We start from the raw sequence: 18,036 nt of genomic DNA on the forward strand, positions 1-18,036 counted from the left end.
TTGTATTATTTTGTGCACCTACATTTTGCATACTTAGTCCCATGGTTTCAATGATGATCACTCCCAGAAGGCACTGGGACTGTGCTGTGTGTGACATCGTGGTTGAAACCTTATAAAGGTCAGCACACATACCTTAGATTTTCAAGATTAGAACAAAACAGTGTTTATGCGTGATTCTGTTTTTAAATAAATCTTTCCTGGTATACAAATATGCTTTTGATTTTTAGACTTTTGGTTTTTGATTAGCATTTTGTACTTGATAACAGATCAGTTGGATATTTGGTAATGACTTCTGCTCAAATTCTTAACTATATCTTCTGATCCTTTCATTAAAAAACTTTGCCGTCTCATTTTGAGAAGTTGGCAGTTAACTTAGTTTAATATTGTAATATTCAGAATATTATTATTCTGCCTAAATGGAAGAAATTTAAAAAGAAAGAAAATTTCTGACTTGACAGTCACAGTCACAGTCACATTTAGACATAAGAACTCTCAAGTCTCACTGCTGGTATAAAGGAGCCCCAGTAGTGTTTCTTGACACACTTCTGCTGAATAATTCTTTGGCTGAAAGTCCTCAGTGTCAGTGCGTCAGAGATGGGATGTGTAGCTTTGTTCATAATGGCACTCAGTTGTGTTTTAATTCTCTCTCTTGTTATGACCTCCAGAGTGTGTCCCATAACTGAGCCTGCCCTTTTACTTAGCTTGTAGATTCGGTGGTCCTCTCTTGAAGTGATGCTACCAGCCCAGCACACCATAGTGCAAAATCACACTGACCATCACAGAGTTATATAAGATGTGAAGGAAGTCACTTTCCACATTAAAGGAACACAGTCTAAGGAAAAAGAGCCTGCTCTGACCTTTCTTCTTTAGCTCCTCTGTGTTCTGAGACCAGTCCAACCTGTCATTAATGTGGACCTCCAAATACTTGTAACAGTGGACCACCTCTACATCCACTCCTTGAATAGTGACCGGACACAGAGGCTCTTTGGTGTGGTGAAAGTCAATAACCAGTTCCTTCATTCTGCTGATGTTAAGATGCAGACAATTCTCTTTACACTAAGAAAGAAACTTCACCACCTGTCTGCTCTCCTCTGTCTTATCTCCTTATCGATACACCCCAATAAGTAAAGAATCATCTGAAAATATCTGCAAGTGACATGACCTGGTGTTATATTTATAGTCTGAGGTGTACAGAGTGAAGAGAAAAGGAGACCACACCGTTCCTTGTGTTACTCACATCCGTATCAGACACACAGTCCTTGAGTCTCATAAACTGCAGTCTGCCCGACAGATAGTCCACTATACGGAGCACCACAGGCTCATCCACCTACAGATCTCTGAGATTAACTCTTAACAGGGATGGTTGGATGGTATTGAAGGCACTGGAGAAATCAGAATTGAATGATGTGTTGCTCAGTGGGAGATACAGAGAAAAACATAGGAGAAGAAGAAGAAGTTGTGGTTTGCATTCTCTTCAGTGTTGTTAAGAACATTTCACAAATATCATGTCTATGAATTCCTTTTGCTAAATGTTCAAGACTTCAACAAAACAACAACTGGCAGAGGTCTGTTAACTGCAAAGCATGCAACTCAATTAATTTCTTATACACACAAAAATCAATATTCACATAGCAAAACAAAGCTGTCTCAGATTGAAAAAAATGAATACCTCAGAGAGAGCAGATGCTGTGGAAACAAGGCAAAGAAATGTAGGGGTGGCTGTATGCATACATGAAAGGATGTTTGAAATGCAGAAACCACATCTATTTACCAAGTGTGTGTTGATCCAGCCATAAAAAGGAGCGCACACTATGACCAAAAATGAAAGATAATAACAAGCTGTCCACTGACAGATAAATTTGATTCATTTTAGATTAATAGCCATGGAAAATGGTGGTTAAACACAAACAAATCCTGTAATCCTGACTTTAATTTAAACAAAAAAAAAACTATGGCCTATATTATCACACCAATATACCGTCACGTTAAAGTAAAGCTGTAAAGCATGTAACAATCAGACAGTACTATTATGGCTACATAGGCAATAGATCAACTGCAGTGAGGTGACAATGCATAGGATAAGTCAGGGTAGGAGCTATCAGTCACCTGCATTGGACCAGACCAGCGACTGATAACATCGCGACCAAGCAACTGCAGGGCCACCTACACCACATTAAGTTGTTCCGCCATAAAGATAATTGAGGAGTCACATAATGGGAGACCCAAAAATTCTGAGAATTTAAAAAAATATATATATATATTATAAGACCTATAGTAATTCTCTTTCAGTCACCTTCAAAATACTCTCCTTGAGATGCAATACATTTACTTGTCCCAGTGCTTCTCCCATTCCTGGAAACATTTCTGGTACTTGTTTTTTTATTACCTTGGCTATGGCCTCCTGTGTTTTTAATTTCTGGATTTCTTCCACTTGCATCTTGGCATCAGTCAGAGGGGTTTGAGTCACCATTACTACGATCTGTCATTTCATCATGCAAATGAGCAGCTTCGGAGCATGCTGCAGGGTATTCTATAAAAACAGCAAGTCTGCACATAAAATGGATAATCTTTACTGTCACTGCTCACAGACTGTCCTGATCTGGGGAGTCCCAAAAACACAGGTACCAAAAACACTTTCCAAAGTTGCCCACTAGAGGGGGAAAACACCGTCAAATACCCTGACTAGATACCCAAAGGGCTGAGACAAATCTTTATAAAAATAAATGGTTTATTTTTGCACAAAGGGTGTGCAAACCCTAAAGCTCCGCAGCTCACAAGGAGATGCCTGAAACGGGAAGGTAACACACAGTAAACAAAGTCCCAAAGTGGAATCCAAAAACTGTGGTCAAAAAACAGAGCAGAGGTTCAAAAATATTAATAAGCACAGTATCAGAAAATATGAGAGTACTATTGGGGGATGAAAATGCTCAACTTTTCTCCAACAGACTTCTGGAAATCAAAGAGGGTAGACTATCAGTTCAGTCATCTGGCAACATAAAATTTCCCCCTGATTTTTGTAAACTGGTATCGTCCATTGCAGAACTAATAGATGCAGTATACCATAATATTTCGAAAAGCTTTACTGATATAAACTGGCTGTGTGAGAGGGCTATTCTTGCTGCTAAAAATGAGGATGTCAATCAAATAAACAATTGAATACTTGGAATGATACCGGGCGCTGTTACTGAATACAAATCTTTTGATACTGTTGTGGATGCTGATGAGGCAGTCAATTTCCCATCAGAGTTTCTAAATTCTCTGGATTGCCACCACATCGTCTTACACTTAAAGTTGGATGTCATATTATATTATTACGAAACCTCGACCCACCAAAACTATGCAACGGTACAAGGCTGTGTGTGAAGAGACCCAGACAGCAAATGGACACAGTTCCAGATATGGCCCGGATATACTATAACATCAGGACCAGTTCTGGCATATAGACCTGGTCCAGTGTCTTTTTGCACAACGGCCCAATACCGGCACAGATCAGGATTTTTTACCTGGGCCAGATTTAAGCCAGAGCTGGACCAGCATCAAATAATTTTGTTAAAATCCGGGCCTTTTCTGGCACACATCCGTTACAGCCCCAGACTGACTCTGTGCCAGATCTGGCCCCTTTAGAGCCAAGTTCTTAAAATTACCTGAGCTTCTAATCTGGATAAGGCAAATACTGTAGGGCTAACCTCTGCTGAAATGTTGAAAAAATGTAGATGAAATGAAACGATGATCTTGCCTTAATGAATGAGTAATTCAGGGTCATCCTTCTAATATTTAATTATACCTAATTATGCCATGGTCTATAAGAACAGCATCAGGAAATCAAGGAATGGGCTAATCAAGGTCTCAAAAGTGTTCTACAGAGATGCTAGCTTACTTCAACTCCAGTTGCGTTGGTGGAGTATACATTTGTTGGTGGCACTTTCCAAACACATAGCATGAAAAAAATACAAGAAAAAAAAAAAAAAAAAACTGCAACTCATGACATCCTTAATTTGTAGCAATATCACCTACATGCCCTGTTGAGTTAAATAGTATTTTCTAGTCCATATTCCCTCCTACATAGAATTTAAGTGTCTAGTATTGAAAGTTAAGAGAAAAATAACTGAATGACAACTTTCAGTATATAACTGGTTTATTTATTGTCATGTTATATAAACTCAATGCGTTGCATGGATCAAAAGATGTCAACATACACTACAATTCCAAACAAACATAATATATTAATATATTGAGTATTTTAACGTTCAAATATCCAGTAACATGGTTAAAATATAAATATAAAATGAGCACATTTGCAGATAAGTGTAGGATGCAAGTACAAAAATGAAGAAATCTACCCAAAACAGTAAAACAGCAATAAACTTTACTACTAAATTGTGTTTACATCAGTCCTGATTCAGAAGGCACTGCTGCCTGCACTCTCCTGCAGCGCTCCTTGCGACCACCACCACGGTCAGATGCCAAATTGAACCACCTAATGACAAATTTATTAATGTCCACATCTGTAGCTTTGGCTGCCACATGACTCTGGCGAACTGCACCTACAGGCAAATACAGAAAAATAATTATCAGAAACATTAAATGGCAAACAGTTGCTTTAAGGCATTTCCCACTAATAGAAATGGTGAAATAAGGATTGGCACTTGCACTACTGCATAATGACCACACAGCAAAGCTTTTTGAATACAAGAGAGGCAAAAGTTTTACTAATGATATGAAATCATTTATGCTTGATTTTAGTGAACTTTTTTAATACTGATCAATAAAGGCTATGTACAGATTGTGGACTGACCTACTCACACCTTCAAGATTTTTTTTGTGGAGCAAGTGTAAAAATAATTAATATAGAAAAATTCACAACAGTTCAATTGTAAGGTTGAATTAATTTTACAGTTTTTCTCTTATTCTTTACTTATTATTATTTGGGGTTGTGGATAAAAATAGTACAATTAACTCATTTTAAATACATGACTCTGTTTTAAATAAATGCATAAAATCCAGAAACACTCTCCTAATGATCTTTCTTAATATAGAGGAAACTCCAAGTACTCCTAAGAATGTGGCAGGAGTTTTAGGAGGAGCAGAAGGTGTTAGAAAGAGACCAGGAAAATTCTTTTATTTAATAATTGCTATTTTCCAGATATCTGTAATATTTAGGGTCTATCTTAAAATAATATGTCATGCCATTTTCTAACCTGCTTAATTCAGACCAGGGTCAGGGAGGGCTGGAGCCTTCCCAGCTAGCTTTGGGGCACATTCAGGAACAAACCCTAGACAGGACACCAGTCCATCGCAGGGTGAACACACACAAAGGCCATTTTACAATATACTGAACCTGTATGCCTTTGGACAGTGGGTGGAAACCAGAGCAGACACAGGAAGAACATGCAAACTCTACACAGAGAGGACCCAGGAGGCAAACTCTGGTCTCCTTACTGCAAGGCAGCAGCACTACCACTGAGCCAACAAAGGCATAAAATGTAATATCTTAATACAATTAGACTAATTTCATATAATTGGATTTGTTGATACTTATGCATAATTAGAGTTTTGGTTGCCATTTGACTGAAGGCCCGTTTTTCATTCACTCCCTTCCAGTTTATCTTTTTTGCAACATCATCTCCAAAAATATGTGAAAGAATATTCCAAGTGACACACTTGGTATCTTGTCCTCCAATAGATGCCAGTACAGAAATCTACAAAGACAAAAGATAACATACAGGCAGTGGCTTTAGAATTTAAACACTAAAATATATGCAGAAACGGCATCAGTTGTCACTCTGAAGCACATGTCTTTTGACTTTGATGTGATGATTGGCATTCTGACAAATATTGTTCAAAAGTTACACTTTCCAAATTAAAGTTAATGTTAACCATAATGTTAACTGTAATTCAATCCAGTAGACATTAATTTTGTAATAATAAGAATATAACAAAGGAAGCACAAAATTCATGGATTGTAATGTTCAGAAAGCTCAAATGACATAATTTATATTTGCAACTCTTGTTATTGTACAAGGAAGTTTTCTTGTAACTGTAGAGCTATTAAATATTTTGCTAAACATAGTCCCTTACACAATAAACATCCTGTAACAGATAACCCACCTAACAGCTAAAACAACTATATTACTGCAAATTTGGGATGACACTTATATAAATACTACAGCTTTATGCAAGCAATGGTTAAACTGTTCTTCTTGTATTTTAAATATATATATATATATATATATATATATATATATATATATATTATATATTTTTTTCAGACTTTAAAGCTAAAGAGTACATACCACTTCCAGCACAACAGCCATGCACAAATAACTGAGAAGTCACATGGGCATTGTGTGCAAAATACACAGTACTCCCCTGAGAAAAATAATTACTAAAGAAAAAAAAGAAAATGCAGACTTATTTCAGACATTCTACCCATGTCATGTCATACTTTAAAACTAGTTTATTTAGAAACAAAATATTTTTCCATTGAGAAGTAACTTTGATTTGACAGTTTCTTATGTTGCCTATGATTAGCATATAATGTGAAGATTTGGTCTCGTCCTATTATGTACAAAAAAAATAGCAATTGTTTAAAATTATGACACAAAATTCAAGTGAATATTTTAAATTAAACAAAATCAGAAAGAGAACAAAGTCTAGCTTTACAGTCCATACCATGTTCTTTTTCTTCAAAGCATTGGTTGGTTGTTTCAACCAGGCTTCAAAATCATCCACTTCCTCCAATGATTGTAAAGGAAACTGGACCTCCTCAGGCATATCAGGTGAGCATTCAATGTTTAGCCGCCCAGATAGTGAACTGATCATGACAGCCAATTGTGACAGCTGGTGCTTCACATGTTCAAGCAATGTGAGGATATGAAGATCTGCAGCTGAAAAATAAATACCAACAAAATATAAAAAGGATACTATTCATTTGAATACTTTGTTCTTTATTGGAAAATGCAATGAATCCTACTCCTGCACTTTGGAGCAAACACAACTCTCATACACGTTAAAAGAACATCCTTTGGAACATATAAAATTTGACATTTTAAAAACCAAAACACTAAAAATTAAGGAATATACTGGCACAAAATGAACATGACAACAAATACCATAACATATCTAATAACTTGTTGACTTATGCTCCGATATGTTCAAAAGGTTGTTGAATATGTGAAACAAGTACAATGAATAGTCCGATCATAACTTACCAGTGCAAGGTATTGGTTCTGTTCCACATCGACCCACTCTGTAAGTAGGCCTGAAAAGTTCAGAAGTATTTTGCATGGCACCTGAAGCGAAGAATGTGGTGGTGAGCGACAAGGTAAAGGTGGTGATGGTACCTGTGGTGCAGAATGTGGGGATAACATGCGAGGTCCAGTTGACTGTTGAGGTTTTGAAGATCTTGTCAAGGGAACTTTTGTTTTCTTAGCTAAGTCTTCATGTTCACTTTCATAGTCAGTGTCACCATAGTAGTGGCTGTTTACGGAAGATTGAATGTGCATATATTACTCAAAACAAAGGTTTCATACATTCAACAAAACACAGGTGAAGTTGAATCAAACTTACATTGGTTTAGTTGCTCTTTTCACGCTGCCTATATCCTCCTCACCATCTGTATCCAATTCTGAAGTTTGACAAATCAAAGACTTCTTCATCCCTTGCCATGCAGACATGTAATCTCCTAAAAGCATTTCAAAAAGTTAATGTCAGGTGATGTAAACAATGTGCAATATAACATTATCACTTCTGTGATTTTTTTAAATCACTACTACCTAGGCCCCAATTACACCTAGCATTCACATATTTTCTTTTTTTGTAATCGCATCACAGTTTGATAGCATTTAACCACCAAAGTGAAACTAGGAAATATTGTAAAGAGACCTACATGAGAAAGTAAGATTGGGTTTCAATTTGGATAAATGCAATCACTAGAGATGCATGTTAATGAAAGGTGTGAATTGGGCCCCGATTTCTCATGAACACTAGTATGAAGGTTGTTGGAAAACAGGCCTGGAGACAGCGAAAAATCACATGATTACAACATGAAAATAAGGCTTTAGACAAATATTTGTTGCTTTTCTATAAAAAAAAAATGAACATCAAGAAACTAATATTTTACAGCAATATTTCTCTGGTGAAAGGGATTAAGTTGGGGACATATCTTGAACATTTCAATTATCGTAGGACTTTAGTACTCTAACATCGTGCTTGGTCCAGTCTGGGCCTGGTTCCTCAGCATATCTTGCTGCTTTGTTGAGTCTTTGATCGCTCTTATAATTTGGCCAAAAGGTTGTGCCATCACTGTACCAATTCTGTGGTATAACAGACACAGATTTTTGTTCATCTATAAACTGAACTACCAGAAACATCCTGCAGAAGAAAAAAAAGACAGTGTTCAAAATAAACATAATATTTACATGTTGCACACAAAATGCATTACCCAAACAGCAGGTGATACCACCTAGCACATCCTCACCCCTGATTTTAATAAAAACAAGAATGCTTTTTTGACTATTGATGAAAGGTAAGCTTTGTTTGGTAGTTTGCAATGTGCAGCAAGTTTATCCATTAGCCACTGAAAAAAATTGTTTATACACAAATGAAAATGATATATAACAAAGTACAATGTGAAGCGTATAAATGCATCAACAGTAGAGTGAAAAAGGGCTCAACGTACTTAAAAAACATAATCGTGATTCCATCTGTGCTGACTAATGAACAAGTAGAACAATCAAAAATGCTATTTACATAAAATAACTCTGATTTAATATTTTTGAGAATGAAGTAAAGGTATCGCCACAGAACCTCCTCTGTGGGGCAGAACTATGCACTTTTGACTGATGGCTGACACATTTGCATACTTGATTGTTTCAGATATCTGAGAAATGCAATATATATTTAGGAAATCTGACTTAAATGGGTAGGTAAAAAAGACAGACTTCTTTAACAACACCTTGTACACAACATAGACATCTTCACTGGATTCAACAATATTGTATATCATGCACACATCATCGCCTATAATGAAGACATTATCTGCTGTTGAAACTTTAATAACCCATTGTTCACAACGCATTTGACGGTACTGTCCAAGTAGAAAAAGTCCATCTGGAACTGGTCCAATATAATGGGGTTTTTCCAAAGACTTTGACACCAGACCAGTGGGTGTGCAAGCAGTTTGCTCAGTCAGTCTTCGGACAATCTGAGCAAGTGGACGTTCAGGCTTTCTCACAAGTTTCTTAAGTCTTTGAAGGTGGTTTTCATAAAGGAAAGATGAAAAGCAGTCTAAAGAACCATGCCGCTGTACATCCAGAGAAAGATGGACTAAACAATGTACATTGTATACAAGCTGATCTTTGCCATAAATCTCACCAAAATGGTTCACAAACGTTTGAAGCAATGTTTGAGCATACTGACAGTAGAATGAAGAAAGCACTGGACTGACTAAAATTGAGATGGCAGAGAACAACAGCATGAAGTTGTTATACATCCTGTTATCCAGGAATGAACACAGAACAACAGGGCCCGTGTAAAGTAGAAGCAGTCTAAATTCTGTAGCTTTCCAGCGGTCAATTTCTCTCAGTGTCCGGGGTTTCCGGGCAAATTCCACTGGTATACAAGGTCGCAAGTCATTTAAACGGTCAGATAATCTAGTAATAATGTTTGCAGGTAATCGAAAATTTAGAGGACCTCTGAGCCAAATATTTAACAATTTCCTGACAACCCCCAAACAAACCAAATGCATGTAATCAACTGGAAACTGTGATACCATGCCAATGCTTGTTCCTTGAAAAGCATGCAAGCCAAATAGATGATGTTCTTCATCAAGTTTTTGTGAAAAAGATTCATCTGTTCTGAGTGTGTATTCAGTTAAAGGAAAAGTCATCCTATTGTTGACATACTGCCCTCGCTGTGCACATTTGTCGCATCCATGATATCCATTATGTGCTTTTGTGTTCTTTAAAAAAGCCCTGGCAGGTGTGTCACACACAACAGAATCTACCTTCAGAAAGAGCAGTTTGCCATTAAAAGAAAAAACATTTTCTAATTCCCTTAACTCGGTAACAAAATCTTTCATAAACTCCTCAGATGACTTTGGTTTGTTTGGTCCACAAAATAGTCCAATAACAACAGGCATTTTCATAGGAAGGTTGAGGAGAAGTCCCAAAATAGGCCAAAGCTGAATGCTAGTGCTTTTAAATAAGGGCAACCCATCCACATTGATCTGCAACTTCAAGGTAAAGCCTTCTGTGACTGAGCTTATGGTATCTGAAAGAATTTTACTGATTGAAGCAAGGATACCAAAATAGTAATAATAGCCACCAACCTTATTCTGAATAGAATACCCACTCTTAGTATTGAGGAGAGTTCTTGCATCTTTTGGGAGTTCAGGATGATAAAGTCTCAACAACCCTAAAAGTGCTGTCAGAGCAACAAGAGATATTCCAAAGGTTAAAGCCCAGTTACAAATACTGTCACTGAGGCTACATGGCTCTTCTAAATTCTCATCAGAATGCAGATCCAAATCAGACTCATCCTCAGAAAAGTCTGCTGACTGAGGACACACAAAAATGTCTGCTGTGTTGTCTATATAAATGCCCTCATTCCCAACATCCTCATTCTCCACTTCACTTCCATTTTCAAAGTCATTTTGCTCCACTCTCTCCTCATTTCTAAGATCACCTTCCTCCATCCTTTCCCCATTCCTATTTCCGAATGCAAAGTTAAATCTGCAGTTCTCCCTCATTTGCTGAAGTCTCCTATCAACATCTCTGCATGCTCTTCGTCTGAGGGTTGAACCCGATACCACAGAATCAGCCATTTCTCACTCCTGATTATCACCATGCACGAACTGCAGGTCAAAAATATACACAGAAAGAAATATAAGTATGGTTTAACATGTTACTGTAAAATATTGTGTGTGTAACTTTGTGTACACACTGCCTACTGGTAAGCAAATATGTAAATAATGTTTGATCTAGCTAAACAACAAGCTTACAGTATTTAATTCAAATATAAACCAGCAACAGTACTTTTTTTGTCAAATTTAAGCTTGGGCTGCACACCAATCCCACTGAATAGCATGCTACAAAATATACATGTCTTAAAAACAAAATATGATTTTTACTGTCATTTTGATAAAAAATAAAAATCTTTCAAGTGATGTCTCCAGATCTGCACTGGAATTCCACATTTTAATTTATACCAAAAAAAAAAATACAAACATTAAATGCTGTTATTTTTACTGTAGACATTAAAACAAAAATGGCCCTGGTGCCCTGTCCTGGATTTGTTCCTGCCTTTGGCCCAATGCTAACTGGAATAGGATCCGGCAGCTCATGCAACCCTGGTTTGCATTAAGTGAGTTAGAAAATGACTGACTGACAAAAATAGCTACTACCTATCAGCAGTAATGCAACAGGTAACTACTGCAGATGATCCTTGCTTAAATAAAACAGACCTACAAACACATTTAATTAACAGCTTTTTAAATGTGTACCAAGATTAGACAAAAGTCACTAAAAGAAAAATAATAAATGAAATCATCACTGACAGGTAAATGCCTCCATATCACTTAAATTGTCAGTCAGTCATTTTCTAACAACCTGAGTAGTGTTGTGGGGGATGCTGGAGCCTATCCCAGCTAGTATAGGGTGCAAGGCAGGAAGAAACCCTGGATAGGGTGCCAGTGCATCACAGGGTGAACAAACATACAAAGCACACACTAGGGTCAATTTATTTTATCCACCTAATCTGCATGTCTTTGGACCGTGGGAAGAAACCGGAGCACCCAGTGGAAACCCATGTAGACATGGGGAGAACATGCAAACTCCACGCCGGGAAGACCTGGGATGTGAACCCTGCGGTCTCCTTACTGCAAGGCAGCACTGCTGCCATGCCACCCTCACTTAAATTGTAACCTATATTGCTTAAATTGTAATATGACAAAAAAGACACTAATTAATTTACAAAGATTTTTTTTATTATTTAGCAGAAGCCAAGCTACCATATACGTGAATATATATTTACCATTCTAATTTGAATATTCACAACCATTCACTTTTAAAGGACAGAGAAAATACATGTAATGTACAGATTATGCTTGTGAAATGTTGCTAAAGTATATCTCCCCATCAGGATTCTACTAAAATATTTAAAATAACAACACATTAATGTTAGTACTTTTTGTATCTACATTTAACAAATCCTTTATATATGTTTATCATGTAATTTTTGTACAAATTAGGGGTGCAACCTGAATCCTATTGGCACTTTATTAAAGCGAAGAACTAAGAAAAGACTAAATTGTATAAGCTAAAATAAACCAACACTGAAAAAGTTTCTAAAGCAAAACAAACTACCACAGGCGTAAGTCCGTTCAATTAAAAGTGTTTCGTGACCGGCGGGTCGCCTAAACCAAATTTCCCCGTATTCGCTGGGCGAACATGCATCCAACCCTCTTTTCCCCCGCTCTGACTGCAGGTCGCGCTCGATTCGGCGGTCCTCTGACATTGCCCCTGCTTTCACGTGTCACCAAAGCAACCCTCTCCAGCGGTCACGAAGCCACTTACAATGAAACACAAAAAGGTTAGACCACTTTTTTTTCTATAGCGTATCTGAAATAAGCCCACGTTCAACACAAAACGTTTAAAAAATAATTTTGAACACAGCGCCAACTAACCCTTATTTGGTGGAGGCTAAAATAAACTGCACAGGAATTTAACATCGTGGCCTAATATGTACAAATACTAAAAATTATTACAGTGAGATGCTAATATAATTCATTACATTTCACTTTAACCTGCTATGATGGCGACACATATATAAAAAGCTGCTGAACTTCTCATAACTTTTAAAAATGAATTTTTGACTCACTTCCTCCCAGAACAATTCCGTTCTCTTTGTAAATGTTTTCAAACTGCTCGTTGTGGCGCGCAAATTTGAGCGCGAACTCAAAACATAAGCATGATACGCTCACGTTAACTTAAGCTCTCGCGGAAAGAGATTGAACTGTCAATTACTACACATAACGAAATGTGGGCGGACCCATTTGCCCCTCCCACAGAAGCACGAACTGAGCTTGCCGGAATACAGACGGATCTGTTACGGAGTCAAAAAAAGAATGTGACTGCTATACGACTTTGCCATGTTGTGGCCGGATCTGTTCCTGAGTCAGCTGCTGTCGGGGGAATGTTGCCCATTGTGATAGAAGCTACTATCTTGACAGGAAAGGGAAAAGCCAAAACAGTTTTCATTCCAAGGATACCTCTTATTCCAACGGATCTCCCATTTAGTTTTAAGAGACTACAACTCTCACTGAGACTTCTGTTTTCCATCACAATCAACAAGTCACAGGGACAGTGTATTCAGTACTGTGGAGTTCATTTAAGATCATCACGTTTTTCACATGGACAACTTTATGTTGCATATTCAAGGGTGGGTTCCCCAAAAAATTTGTTTATTTTTGCACCTGGGGGGGAGACTAAGTATGTAGTTTACAAACAAGTATTGCAATAATATGTTAGCTAAATTAATTTCTCTCTCCCTCTCTTTCAGTATTATTTTTAAATCAGGGAATGATTTTACTCTACTTTTTTAATATGTTCCTCTTTTTGACACTTACAACCATTATGATTTTCATGTTAATTAATTTTATAATTTTAATTAACTTTTTATGTCCAAGGATCCTCCATAGAAAGATGCCCAAAAATAATGCCCACCCCTCAAAAAAGCCCCTCCAGGGCTAAAAAAGAAAGTCCCACTCTGCCCCGGGTATGCCGTATACAACAATAGAACAACATAAATCCTTTGAACCCACAGTTGTTGCATAAAATAAAGAGTCAAATGGGTCTAGTGGCCAGAAGTATTTTTGTCGCATCCTCGTTGTATTTTTTGCACTGTCATGCTATTCATGATGAATATTAGGATACAACACGTCTCCTTATTTGCTTATCAGGGATTCCTAGCCTGAATTGAAATACAGTAATAAAAATGTAAAAAGTGAAATAATATTTCGCACTATGCTCTCTTGCCGTGTCTTCCGCAGGTCTTGAATGCAGCCACTGCATTTGTAACTTATAAAATCAAGTTCTTAGTTCTTTCTACCCACACAAAATAAATACGCTTTATTTCGGGCAGTGCAATTGAACCTCGCAGCTTGCCGTAAGTACGTTTTGGGCTGGAGTACAGCGCGGCTACTTCCTGTTGGATACTTGATTGACATCGATGAGGTGCAATGTCAGCCGCGAAGAGCACCCCGCCTCCTTTCTCCCCTTCCCCTAAAACCGAAATATCAAATAGAGTCTTGGCTTGATTTAGGAAGCAGGTATGCATTGTGCTTCTCAAAATGTTAAAACCAAAGTGTCAGTGTACTTGCGCAAATGTATGTTTGGTTTGCTTTGAAGTTAATGAGTTTCCCAGCGGAGAGCCGCTGACACTGTTCTGGTAGTTTGAAAGTTTTAGCAGAACATGTCGTAATTAATGTATGTGCGCATGTATTTACGACTAAGCTATGTACTGTATATTCAATCCTTTGGAAAAATGGCTGTATATGAATTAGTGTACTCGTCGAAACATACGTAGTTCTTACGAAGCATGTCGTTGTCCACACCCAATATGCATATTTCTAACGTAGAGCTTGATACAAATAACAAACATTTTATCTTGGTCGGTGCTGTTGAATGCTTTAACGTTTTAGCAGAGACAGATTCTGGTTGGTTGTCATAAATGTATGCGAGAAGAAAAAAATGGGTAATTGTTTACACCGAAGGCCCATTTAAAAGTTCTGGTTACAGTAACCTCGGTGCAGTTGCTGACTTGTAATATAAAGCAGGCGGTTAGAGACAATATCATAATGTAACCTGCTAAATGTTGTCTTATGCGTTAGTTAGCCCTTATTTATAGGTAGCTACTGATCAATGTGTGTCCTTATTTCTGGTTGATGTATTCTAAGCCTTGTGCGCCGGTGATTGATAAATGGTGTCTGCCTTGTACCTGATGTGCTTGGTTTTACCTGCAATGGATTTGAGTATCAATAAACAGAAAACACAACTTACTACATACATGTTAGCATTTCGTCCTGTTTTACGTATTTAGTATTAAAAAAACCGACATACTAGTCAAATGTGCACAATTCATGTTAATGCATGGTATATTTTATCAAGTCATGGCTACCTTGTATTTTGTAGTTTTTGCTCTAAATGTAACTCAGATGCTCTCCAAAGGCAATTAATGTCTGTTCAGTCAGGTTTATGTAATGGAGATCTAAACAGACTAAAGTTTACCATTATTTTCAATGGATAAAACAGGAAAATTAAGATGTGTCTGTATTAATTGCTGGGATATTTTAAAAGCCCATCCATTTATATTGTAATGCAAACCTATGCAAAAGTCCAAGGTAAAAAGTGGGAACCAACCCAGCTAATGTTTCAAATTTGCAGTTTCCCCGTAACTCAAGACACATCACTTTGGGAGGTGGGAAGAAAACCACAGACATAGAATGTGCAGACTCCAGGATTCAGGATAAGGACTGTAGAGCTGTGAGGCGGCAGCACTAATTACTGTGCTGCCTTATAAATGCTGCTCAAATAAATGGAGAATTTCCTTTGTGATTTACAGGCCTACAGTTATTAAGGCATTTTCTTGCAGCGCTAGCCGCTTTCTAAATATCTTTATTGCAGAGTTGTACCCCTTTGTCTGATCTGTATGTATGGAAACATGGGCGCTCAATTTAAAAGTAAAATGTAACAAACAGAGTGATTGCAGTTAGTCAAACATCTGCTATATTCAGGCCTTATCCTAAAAATGCTCCCTCAAATGCTTAATCATTCCATACTCCCTCTGCAATTCAATTTCTGTTTCAGCAATCTGATAAGTGATGTTATTCTGCAATGCACATAAAGATAGCAAGGTTTAACAGATTGTTCAAACCATCAGCATTTAGCTTATTCAGTAATGAAGAGGGCCAGTAACAACTATAAAGTATATATTTGTTTTTCAGTTCTGCTTTTTCTTTATATCTTACTATATACTTTCTTTTATTGGAGAAATACTGTTAATACATTGTGTCCCACATGGCCAACTGAATTTTTCATTCAGAGATATGAAAGTTCACTGTGACCTTCAAATAATAAATAACAAGAATTAAATAATCAGTGTACAATCATCTAAGTTATGCTTTGCTATCACTGAATGATCAAATTTCTTTTATAATTCATTCAGATGAAATTTTTCTGACAAAATACACTAAATTGTTTTCTGAGTACTTTGTTTTTACATCATGAACGAGTATTTGCTTAAATGTCATAGACACTCTGATTTTATTTATTATTTTCATGACTTTCTTGTCTTAATAGCCCATTGGACCTGTGTGAGTGATATAGGGTTACTGTATAATTTGATAATAGTGATCTAGTGCATCCTGACTATTGTGAAAATTAAATAAATTCCTTAATTTTTTCAGAGTCATTTGCTATCATGATTATTCAATTCTGCCCCCATTGTGGTGTAAAGCTAGAGCCAAACTTTAAGTTTTGTCCTGCCTGCGGACAGCTACTACCACGTCAGGATCTTGAGGAACCAGTGACATCAACCATCTCCCAAATCACTGTATCCCCATCCAGTACAGGTAGAGATGTGACTTCTGTTAAGATCTACTAAAACATTCTTATCAAAAGACAGACATTTTTATTTAAAGATATAGCTTTATTGTACTTGTTATCCTGGCAAAATGGAATTTGTTTCCTTAGAGAATGGTTAAGTATTGTAGTAAGGGACATGGCTGGGATGGGAACTGTATGCAGGAGAATGAGACACAGGGCAGGGGTTGGACCATCCAGGCAAGCTACTGAAACTAAACAAGCATTCACTGCCAAGTGAAATGTAACTTGCCATGCTAGTGCAAGTACATGGACACTACCAGAGAGAACTATGTCTTCTGTATGCACAAGGTACTACCTAAAGACTTTGGGCTAGGGCTGAAACATGAAAGGAAAATCAGGGCCTGAATTTTAATTTATTTGGTGGGTAGGGGATTCCCCTCCAATACAGCATTATATTGATCCTCTTTTATTGCTTCAGGGGGGGTGGGGGGTATGGGGGGGGTGGATATGGGGTCAGTTTTCAGTTCAGCAACTAAAACGTAAATACTACTTCAAATCAATATTAAAAATTGGAAATAAACAGTTATCACAGGGCTGTGTGAATTAGTCTATACCATAATTACTCAGGATATTTCCAATTATACAATCCCTTTAAAGCTGCTTTTGTAACAGCACACTTTTAAAACTTAGTTTTATCATCAGGTCATTTTCTGAGGTTTGTGACATTTGCTGTTTGTATCAGCATGAATAAAACATAATAACCAGAGTCTACAAAAAAACTCGTAGATCCGGCCCACCTTAAAACCGTTCTCACCTCTCTGCCAGCGTCTTTCGTCTTCTAAATGTACCGATTAAGACAAGCAGCAAGCAGCCGGCTATTCCATCCTCCACCGTTGCAGAACGTGCACGAACTTCTCCCAGCTCATGCCTTGTTTGATTATCTGGGAGTGACTGAACTGCTGGAGTTTTAGAGTGGAAATAATAGATCGTTATTTGGAACACACGCATTTCATGTGTGTTCCGTTTCTACAGTAATCTGTGTAAACACATTGTTAAAACAGAAACTTTTTCATATTTTAGTAATAAATGTTACAAAATGTAGGCATAAACTATAGAATGTGTGAAGCCTGAAGTCCAAAGATCAAATAAACACTTTCACAAAAGGTTCAAGAACAATACAACACCTTCTGTGGCATAATGCTAAGATTTGCTGACTCAGAGCGCAGCAGCCCAGCCGTGTCTCAGAGACCCGTGTTCAATTCCCTGCTGAGGAGAAAGTGTTATTTTTTTTTCTTTTTAACCTCAAACGGACATAAAATTTATAAATTGTTATGCACTGTAAATCGTTAAGTTTAAAATGTCGATCGCAGTTATTTCTGTTGATTAATTCATGCTTTTTATTTAGAGTCAGAACAGGAGCTTATTCAGCTTC

The 18,036-nt window shown here is 37.2% G+C and overlaps 1 protein-coding gene across 5 annotated transcripts in view; it reads left to right on the forward strand.

Moving 5' to 3' along the window:
* Window positions 1-14,208: 14,208 nt before the first annotated feature.
* The window catches only part of vrk3 (VRK serine/threonine kinase 3), a 69,046-nt gene continuing 65,218 nt past the window's right edge, over window positions 14,209-18,036 (forward strand). For all 5 annotated transcript variants that reach the window (XM_028809404.2, XM_028809405.2, XM_051931523.1 and 2 more), the window contains exons 1-2: window positions 14,209-14,329; window positions 16,466-16,630. In XM_028809404.2, coding sequence (XP_028665237.1) covers window positions 16,480-16,630 — 151 coding nt within the window. In that variant the 5' untranslated portion in view covers window positions 14,209-14,329; window positions 16,466-16,479. The remainder of the gene's footprint in view (window positions 14,330-16,465; window positions 16,631-18,036) is intronic.

The sequence above is a fragment of the Erpetoichthys calabaricus genome, chromosome 9, assembly GCF_900747795.2.
Source record: "Erpetoichthys calabaricus chromosome 9, fErpCal1.3, whole genome shotgun sequence".
Lineage (NCBI taxonomy): Eukaryota > Metazoa > Chordata > Cladistia > Polypteriformes > Polypteridae > Erpetoichthys > Erpetoichthys calabaricus.